The sequence below is a fragment of the Apaloderma vittatum genome, unplaced genomic scaffold (assembly GCF_000703405.1).
Source record: "Apaloderma vittatum isolate BGI_N311 unplaced genomic scaffold, ASM70340v1 scaffold26548, whole genome shotgun sequence".
Classification (NCBI taxonomy): Eukaryota; Metazoa; Chordata; class Aves; order Trogoniformes; family Trogonidae; genus Apaloderma; species Apaloderma vittatum.
Genome location: NW_009729470.1, coordinates 1 through 9,555, shown reverse-complemented (window position 1 = coordinate 9,555; position 9,555 = coordinate 1). Strand labels below are relative to the sequence as shown.

The following is a 9,555-nucleotide window of genomic DNA, read 5'->3' as shown; positions in this document are numbered from 1 at the left end:
CAGGTGGCTTTCACCTCCCAACCAGGGGAGAAGCTCAGAGCTAAACATGCAGCCCAGAGTAAAAACAAAGAGCTGTCTGTCTGGCTTACCTTTCTACGTCGGCGTTCACCTGGTCACAGAAGCGCTGGATGCATTCCCAGTTTTCTTCAGGGGTGCTCGGGTCGGTGGCTTTATCTTACACAGAGTGGAGGGAACAAAAAGTTTTAATAAGTAAGTGAAGAAAGCCCAGCCTCAACGCGAGAGGCAGCACAAGGCAGGAAGCAGCTCAGACCTCACGCTGCACCGGCTGCTTTAGGGCTTTTAGGAAGAGAGGCAGAAATGGAAGAGGCAGGATGAGCAGGAAACAGCTGTTGTTAAAATTTGCCTAAAAACCCAGTCCTGAGTACATGCTCTTAAGTTAAAAGAGCCAAAGTCAGGCACAAGCCGAGGTGTCGAAATCAGCAACAACGTGACGCTGCTTTTTGCACAGAGCCTGAGAAACTCTTTAAAAAGCAGCTCTCCCAGGGCTGGACTGCAAACCCTGCTGCGCTGGGACACAGGCACGGTTTACCCTTTTGCACCTGAATTGAGGAAAATAGTCTAATATTTTTTGTTTTTCGGCTTTACCCACTCCAAGAGCTTTGGCAGGACTACTCCCAGCCCCCAACCCCACTCACTGAGCCACTGCTCCAGCTCCCCGCCGCCAGCCATGGAGTCTCGCTCCGCCCCAAGCAGGAAGCAGATCCACTCGCCCTTGCTCCTTGCCCGTGGCCGCTCGTCCCCGTGGGAAGCCCACGCGAGTTTCTCGTGGCGTGGAAGCGTAGCGCCGTGGGCTTGGCTGGGTCAAACATCCCACACGCACAAACACCCCCCCCTCCGGCTGCTCCTCCCCTCACCGGCACGCAGAGCGAGCAGGCATTGGTGAGAACGGAATCAGAAGTCACCACGTTAATTTAATAATTGTGAGGTCACCATCCAAAAGAGGAAGAAACATCCCAATCTCCCCGTCGGGGATATTTTTAGCGGAACCATGCGGGGTGACACAGTACACAGGGAGGAGAGTCCCCTTCCTCGAGCAGCTCACTCTGCCCAGCAGGATGTAGAGGCAGCTAAGAGGGCAACAGATATAACACACATATTTTATTTATTTATTTATACATGTAAAGATACCCTCCTCGTGGTATTTGTTGGGGTCCTGTGCAGTTGTACCTGCAGGTACCCTGATTACAAGATCCTCTCCAAAGTGAGAGGCGAACCATGCTGGTCTCAGAAACAGCACTGCTTCCAGTCCACACGGTCTGAATTTAAACGCTGATAAAACGTCCCTTTCTCCCAACCTGGAAACCAGGCTGTTTGCATGAGATGGAAGAAGAAGGACAGACCTAAATCTGTATTTGGTTCCTCTCCCAGACGAAGCAGTTTATGCTCACTGCAGATACATACGGACCTGGAAACAGCATGGTGACACCTGCCTAGTCTCAAGCCTGGCTCATCTGATCAGAGATAATCATGCTGAGATCAAAAAACACTGGTCTGGGACAATGGCACGTGCTGTCTTCACCATCTGAGCCCATGGCTGGCTGACAGCGTGACTTCTGCCTCGCGTTAGCTGGAGAGTGCTCTGTGTACTCGTCCACACACTTCCCTGGGTCCCAAAGTCACCATCATCTCGGCAACGCTCGGCCCATGCTGAAAACACATAAAAAGTCGTTGTACAAATGGAAACTTACACTTTTCAGCACGCGTTCGTGCATCATCACGACGGAAATGATCGAGCGATTAGCTATCAGATTGCTGTTAGACCAAGGGCAGGAGTTTCGTTAGCAATCTCAAGACAAGGGTTTAGAGTTTTTCTCTCCTGAAGTAAAATGCTAAGAATGGCCACACTGACCCAGGAGGATTGATGCCAGAGTGTAAGCCAGGACTGGGCTTTGAAGGACTTGGAAAATTTGGCTCTGAAATCTGTAAAAGCAGACTGCACATAAAACCCTAGTTTTGCCCAAAACCTACAACCTTGCCAACACTCCCTACAGCTGGTCCAAAGGTTTTTCTAACTTCAGCTTTGTGACCGGCATATTCATGTTTTGACAGCTTCTGCCCTTCTGAAACTTTCAGAACAGCTCTTTCTTCCACTTGCTCATAACAGACTTGTGTCAGTTCTTCTGAGATGTCCAAATACCAGTATCTTGCTATGAGAGAGAAGAGAGCTCTTAAAACTAAAAAAGGTCCCAGTCTCAGAAGGTGGTTATTCTTTTTTTTTACCTGCTGCCCACTGAGCACCAGGCGGAGGAGCTGCATCATGCTGCTGTACTTGGTCTCTTTGGTTTGCTTCTGGAGGCTTCTCAGGTCTTTGTTCAGCTCCTCCACCTTCAAAGCAGCCGCCTGCCTCGTCATGAGCCTTTAGGAAATAAAACATCCTCACAATCTAGGGACACACAAAACACAGGATCGCTACCCAGAAATGACTGATGACTTTGACGACTGGCGGCTGCCTCAGACCACAGGAAAAGCAGCCGTTCTGATTTCTTTTTTAAGAATACGATTTTTAGAGATGCTGGAGCCGTTGCTGATGCTACTCAGCTGTAGATAGCTGTACTATTATCCCTCCAGGATAGTGAGCATTCCAACATTTAAATTGCTCTCGCTTGGATTTGGTTACCACTCAGCTGTGACAAATGACTGAGAGCAACCAACTTTACAGAAAACTGGAAATAATAACTCAATTTGCCAATACTGCCACCTGAGTTACTCCCAAACCTGGTTTTCAGGGCTCATTTTAGTCCAGATGTGAGATCTGAAGGGGAAAGGTGACTGCCATACCGCCTCACCCAGCTGCGAGGCGTGGAGTAGCAGCAGTGAACATGTTGGTAAAATCTCAGAAAACCCACAGACACAGGACTGTCTGCCAGCCCAGTAACACTTCTGAGCAGACAGAACTGCAGGCTGCCAGCTAGGAACGAAGAAATGGAAGTGGGAAAACCTCCCAGGGATGAGGTTTTCAGAAGTGACAGTAATTCCAATGGGACACAAACTGCTTTTGCTCCAGAGACCCAGAAGCCTCATTATGTAACCTGAGTACACGTTGACCAAAACCACCGTGTGCTTCTCAAGCTTGGTGTGACAGCAGAGGAGCTCAGGTGCCCACACCTCTGCTTCACGAGCACCACGCTGGCACACAAACTCTGCTCAGTGCTTTACAAAATCCAGACATGGCACTTCTTGTTTGAGAGCAGCGATGTGAGCTTTCCCCCTGGCAAGCTGCCTTTCAGTTAAAGCCACAGAATTTCTCACTGGTCGTTAACTCCAGCACATTCCAAAGTAGAGCAGATTAAATCAGAACTATGAGCATGTCCAACATCGACAGAGCAGCCAAGAGCAACGCTCTGGGGCGGGCAGGTGGCTGTGCACAGGGCTGGGAAGAGACACTTACCCTAACACTAGTTTTCCTATTTCATCTACTTCTGCAGAAATAGTTTGGAGTTGCTCTCGGGACACCGAGGGCCTAACCCACAAGTAAGAATAATCGGACGACACCAGGTTCTTCAGGAAGCTTATGTGACCCTGGAAAAAGAAAGAAAAGCTGTCAAGGTGGAGGGTTAAGCTGGAGGAGAAGTAAACTCCTTCAGTCTGGACTTCACAAACAGGTAAAGAGGATCCAAATACATCCCCGTCTCGTACCTAGGAATTCCCTGACATTCTGGATTTTAACACCGATCACCCCCGGGGTGAGCAGGGAGACGGCAGCAGCCCAGATCTGCCGAGCCGTGTGTGGGCTGACTCAGCGCCCTGGGGAAGTGGCTCACCATTCCCCACGGCCATCTGGCCTTCAGCAGTCAGCAGGGCGTCACATGAGGCACTGCCCCTCACGCTGGAACAGCTGGGTCCCTTCCTGCCTCCACAAAGGAGGCTTCACTCTTCACGAGGAATCCCCCAGACACTGCAGCGGCATCCCAGGGGCAGACTGGGAAACAGCTGGGCTCACCCTGCTCCGAGCGTCAGGAACATCCACAGTATCTTCTATCCCCTTCACCGCCAGCACTCTGCCATTGAACTGAGACCAGGGCTCTCAACACACAAACCCCACCAGCTTAACCCCCGAGAGCTTCACCTGCCTCTGCCAGGAGGTTGCTGGGACTTTGCTTCCAACGCGTGGAGCAGCAGCAGAGCAGAAGCACCTTACGCTGCCCAGTCAGGAGGAGCTGGAGGCGAGCAGTGTCCTGGCACGAGGGGCCCCAGGTGCTGAGCTTTCCCACCACAGCCAGCGGCACCCCGGGCTCCAGAAGTGCAGCGAGGAGGTTGTCACCACTCAGCAGGACAAAGCCACAGCTGACCCGACCCAGCTCAACTGACAGCCCTACTCCGAACAGGAACCGGAGAGGTCTCGCAAGAGACATCCTACAATCCCGTGACCGACCTCTGCTCAGTCTCTGCTCAGAGGCTGCGCTTTCTGAAGTTAACGGCACGTTTCTGCAGACACTGTCTGCTACCAGAAGTGACAACGCCTGACGTCTGCAGTCACTGCCAAGGGCTGCTGTGCAGAAAGGCTCTGGCTACTTGCTCCTATACTGACCAAGGTCATTGCAGGATCTTGTGCCCCACCCTGGGATGCTGCAACTAAAATGTTCATAAGTAAAAAGGTGGCACCTGCAGAGAGGAGCAGACAGGACAGGTGATTCAAACCTCACCGACACAGTATTCCATTCCAGATACATCATATTCAATATATAAAGCTTTGGGATCACGGGGGTCAAGCCCTCTTCTTCAACTGCTGGCACCCGAGGAGGACTCGGTTTGTTCTTTGCCCTCAGTCGCGATCTGTGAGTTCCCGAATCCAGTTCCTGAACCCAGCTCCCACCAGCCCCAGTGCCTGCCCACCCTGCAGTGCCAGCAGTGATTCATTGGGGAAGTTTTGACATTGGTTTTGTATAGTTGTATATGTATTTCATTATTTTAATTATTTTATTAATATTGCTAATGTTTCATTAAAGCTGGTTTAGTTTTCTAGTCTGTAAGTCTCTCTCCTTTACTCCCTTTTTCCCTTCCTCTTTGGGAGGGGAGAAGGGTTAGAGAGCATGTTGTTTGTCTAGTGGCCAGCCCAGCCCTCACCCTCGACACTCAGCAAAGCACAGACGAGCTTATGACTCTGCAAAGACCCCCGGGATGCCCACCACGCCTGTTCCGAGGGTCAGCGAACTGTCAGGTAAAGAGGATCCAAATACACCCCTGTCTCGTACCTAGGAATACCCTGACATTTTGGATTTTAACACCGATCACCCCCGGGATGCCCACTACGCCTGTTCCTAGGGTCAGCGAACGGTACCATCAGGTTTCGACAGTGAGCACACACACAATGCCTCGGGCAGGAGGTGAGAGCCCTTTGCAGGCAGGAGCTTCAGAGCTCGGATCAAAGCAGTGCCCAGGACTCAGCTGAGTCTTCACCCAGGAATCCCACAAAACCTCAGCTCTCCAAACTGGCGACACAGCGCTCCCACTGCCCATACTTTTCTCAGCAAAAGGACTCGCTCCACGTACTCCTCTTCTAGAACCTCTCGATCCACTTGTTGATCCCCATAGACGTGCTCCACCAGCAGCTGCAACTCCCTAATTAGCTTCCGTCGCAGCCCTTCGCTCTCAATGTGACGGGTGAGGTGAATCCTGGAACAAAGAACAACACTGCTTTTCCACTGATTTGGGTTAGACCGAATCTAATCATCCCAACCTCACCACCTTTACAAGTTAAAAACTTAGAACTGCTGGAAGAGCCACACTAAATCCCAGACACACATTTACAACAAAGCCTCTAGCTCTAAAGCACCGCGGTGAACAAAAGATGTGGTAACTCATGGCAGCACGACATCCCCGTGGCACATGAGCGCCCCTGCAGAAGTACCTTCTGGAAGGGTTGCCTCTTTTTAGATGTAATTTTGAAACTAAAGACCTTGCATCCTTCCAGCCACCCCTACCATCTGCCTAGGTTTCTACAGTGTCCCCAACACCAGGGTCCAAGCACAGGACAGGGCAGGAAAGGTGCAAGCTGGAGCTGGCACTTCGTTGTAGCCCTGTGCTGGGGCTGTGCTTGATCCAATAAACAAAATGACCAAAGACAAGTGCTAGGAATAAGCTCTCACAGCTGTACACATTGTTAATTTTAAAGTTACCACTGATATTTATACCTGTTGAATTCTGGTAGCATTTCAAGATCCAGGAGGGCAGAATGGGTTGTAATTCTGCCTATTTCAAACTGCGAGATCAGCTCCTCCAAAGTCCTCCCCATCTGCTTCTCTGCAAAACAACCCAACAAGGGAATAACACGCTCCCACTCGCCTGCAGAGAACGAGCGTCACCGCGTTTTTTCAGGAGCCTCGGGCGCAGGGCTGGGGCAGCAGCACCCCAGGGAAGAAGAGACACAGGAGAGCCGCTTGTCGCACTGCTAACGGGGATGTGCCCCAGCAGACGGGGGGGACCTTGCAGCAGGCACACACGGGGAGCTGCCCTCTCCCCAGGAGTGGGCTCTGCTAACTGCTGGCCAGGGATTGGAAACTGGGACATTCTGCCTGGCTCTTCAGTGAGATTTAACAACACTCCCGAGGCTCCACTGCCCAAGAAAAATTTCATTCCCAGTTCCCAAAACATAAGTTAATTGGTGATCCCCGTGCAGCACGAGCAACAAAAGGAGTCATTGACTCAACTTCTTATGGTCTTTCAGGTTAAACAGGACGTGTGACAGATGGAATATAGGACCCTGCAATTATTAACCACAGAATACAAGTTTTCTCAAGAGTTCACAGACAGTTTCTTCACCTGGAGATGACTGCTGTCCCAAGTGGAAACCCATTAAGCATCAGACTCTATTTAAATGGCTGCACAGAGGCAGAGAAATCCCTACCACTCCAGCACGCCACCCAGGTTTTCCCTCTGCAGAAGCCCTGCTGGCATTCCAGTGACAGCCTCGCTGCCTGACACCCATTTCCTGATCCATTCAAACACCGCTGAAGTTCTCGGCTATGAAAGCTAACCCGTTCCCCAATGTCAGCATCCAGAACTGTCCCAGCAAGCCCCAACCATGCTGTCGCTACCTGTGAATCCAGAGCCACAGTTGGTTATGATGTCCAGGAGGGCTTCTGGCAAGTAGCCGTCCCGAGCGAAGCGCTCCAGGAAGATGTCCCCCTGCCTTTTGGACAGCTTGCCGCCGTCTTTGTTCAGAAGCAGCGGGAGGTGGCCAAACTGAGGGGGATCCCAGCCGAAGGCCTTGTAGAGAAGGAGGTGCTTGGATGTCGAAGTCAGCCACTCGGTGCCCCGCAGGACGTGGCTGATGCCCATGTGATGGTCATCCACCACGTTCGCCAGGTGGTAGGTGGGGAAGCCGTCCCCCTTGAGGATCACCGGGTCACCCTCCACGTCAGCCACCTCGTGCTTGTTCCAGCCATAGACCAGGTCCTCAAAGGGTTCCACCCCCTTCTCCAGCCGGAACCGGACTACCCAGTCCAGGCCCTGAGACAGCTTCTCAGACACTTCTGTGGGCGTTAGGTGCCGACATCGGTTGTCGTATCTTCGAGAAAAGAGAATGAAGGGCTCAGTTCAATACAGATCATACAATACAGAATTATTTAGATTTGAAGGGACCTCAAAGATCATCTCGTTCCAACCCCCTGCCATGGCAGGGACATCTCCCACTGCACCAGGTTGTTCAGTGCTCCATCCAGCCTGGCCTTGAACACTTCCAGGGATGGAGCATCCACAGCCTCCCTGGGCAACCCGTGCCAGTGCCTCACCACCCTCAGGGTAAAGAGCTTCTTCCTCAGATCTAGGCTAAACCTAGTCTAAGCCCTTCTAGCTTCCACCGGTTACCCCTCATCCTATCACCACAGGCTCTCGTAACAAATCCCTCCCCAGCCTCCTTGCAGCCCCTTCAGGCACTGGCAGGCTGTTATCAGGTCTTCCCGGAGCATTCTCTCTTCCTGGCTGAGCAAGCTTACCTCTCTCACCCCATCAGCCATTTTCACACACCCAAAACGCTACATTCATCCCTGAATTTTAGCTATAAGCTGCTCACTACGCGTCCTGTCAAACTACCTCATCTCTGGAGGTCGCTCCCCACAGCCCCTAAGGGTTACACTGGTTTCTCTCTCTGCAGGCAGCAAGATTACAACCCTGTTGCTGCACACATTGGTGTAAGTTTTTGCAAGCACGCTGCAGGGGGAACCACCCGGGGGACAGGGAATCCCTACCGTGGGGTCTGCTGGCTCCGCAGAGCCTCCTTCTTCAGCAGCTCCAGGCGCTGGGCGGTGCAGAAGCAGCGGTACGCCGCGCCCCTCTCCAAAAGCACATCGCTGGCTCGTCTGTACAGGTCAAGCCTGTGTGACTGCCGGTAGGGACCGAAGGAACCACCACGGCGAGGACTCTCGTCAGGTGGAATACCTGAAATATTAGTAGGACAGGACATTAGAACCCCATAAAGCAACAGAGTGAAAGTCACTACCGGAGCACCCTGGATGACGGTGAAACAGAGCATCCAAAGGTGGTTTCTGCTGCAGCAAACAGCATCTGTCTAGCACCGCAGTCAGATTCCTCTGGGCATGGGAGGCAAACAGCCGTCAACATCTCCAGCAGGAAAATACACCAAAACCTGGCGAATCGTTGAGCGGCTCTGACACACCACCTGCAGCCAAATGCACTCAGGTGTACACACACAAAGCAGCAACCACAAGCTTTATAGTCAAGGCCACCAATACCACAAAAATACAGTCTGAAATACACATAAATAAGTCAGGATCTTAGCCAAGTATTTTACCTGCTTCAGATTTATTACTCCAGAGCAGAGCCCTAGCCCCTTAAAGCCCACTGACCCATTAACAGCAACATCTGTGGGACATGACTTAAGTTTGTCAGAAGTCTCTATCCTAAAATCCCCCTTGCTTCCAGTTCTTGAGTTCAAAAAGCAGCAGAGGATTCAAAGTGATAAACCGACACCTCCAGATCCCCTTCAGCAAAACACTCCGCGTACAAACAATTATAGATTTGCAGTGAGGCCCGTGAGCTCCAGCTTCAGACCTTTCCGCCACGTTTCTCGTGCACAGCCCACGTTAGAGCTGCACATCGGGTCACTGTCACACGCTCGGATCCCCCTCTGAGGCAGACAACGCAGTGAAAAGAAACCAAGCCTCAGCAGTCATTCCTGCCATACAATGGACTTCCAGCAGGACTTCCCTGATGCGTGGCTGTAGAAATAACTACATTTCAACTAATTCATCATCCGAAATGCCGCGCAGCTTGCTGTCGCACAGAGTAAAGCTGGGCACTGTTAACTTACAGAAGGAGATCTTTCAGCAAGGAGAACGTGACAGACGCCTGTAAGTACCTGCCCAGTCCAGCATATCCTCTATCCCTTCCGCAGCCCCGGGCACCACTCGAGCTTGGTCCGTGTCTTCCACTCGCAAAATAAAGGTCCCCTGGTGTTTTTTGGCAAAAATGTAATTGTACAAAGCCGTCCGCAGGCCGCCCAAATGCAGAAAACCTGTCACCGCGGGGGAACCGGAGAACAAAATAATTAAGACCCAACAGAGATGTTCAAATGTG

General features: G+C 51.6%; 2 protein-coding genes across 2 annotated transcripts in view; both read right to left on the bottom strand.

Moving 5' to 3' along the window:
- GGA2 (golgi-associated, gamma adaptin ear containing, ARF binding protein 2) overlaps positions 1-690 on the bottom strand; it is an 11,034-nt gene extending 10,344 nt beyond the window's left edge. The window contains exons 1-2 of the mRNA XM_009874461.1: positions 657-690; positions 90-174 (exon numbers count right to left, since the gene is read on the bottom strand). Coding sequence (XP_009872763.1) covers positions 90-174; positions 657-690 — 119 coding nt within the window. The remainder of the gene's footprint in view (positions 1-89; positions 175-656) is intronic.
- An 894-nt stretch (positions 691-1,584) lies between these two features.
- EARS2 (glutamyl-tRNA synthetase 2, mitochondrial) lies at positions 1,585-9,517 on the bottom strand (the record flags this gene model as incomplete). The annotated part of the gene is made up of 8 exons (XM_009874459.1): positions 1,585-1,668; positions 2,242-2,377; positions 3,410-3,540; positions 5,481-5,634; positions 6,153-6,261; positions 7,056-7,528; positions 8,208-8,397; positions 9,338-9,517. Coding segments are annotated over 8 exons (1,457 nt in total), but the record flags the coding sequence as incomplete, so codon positions are not given.
- Between the last annotated feature and the right edge of the window lie 38 nt (positions 9,518-9,555).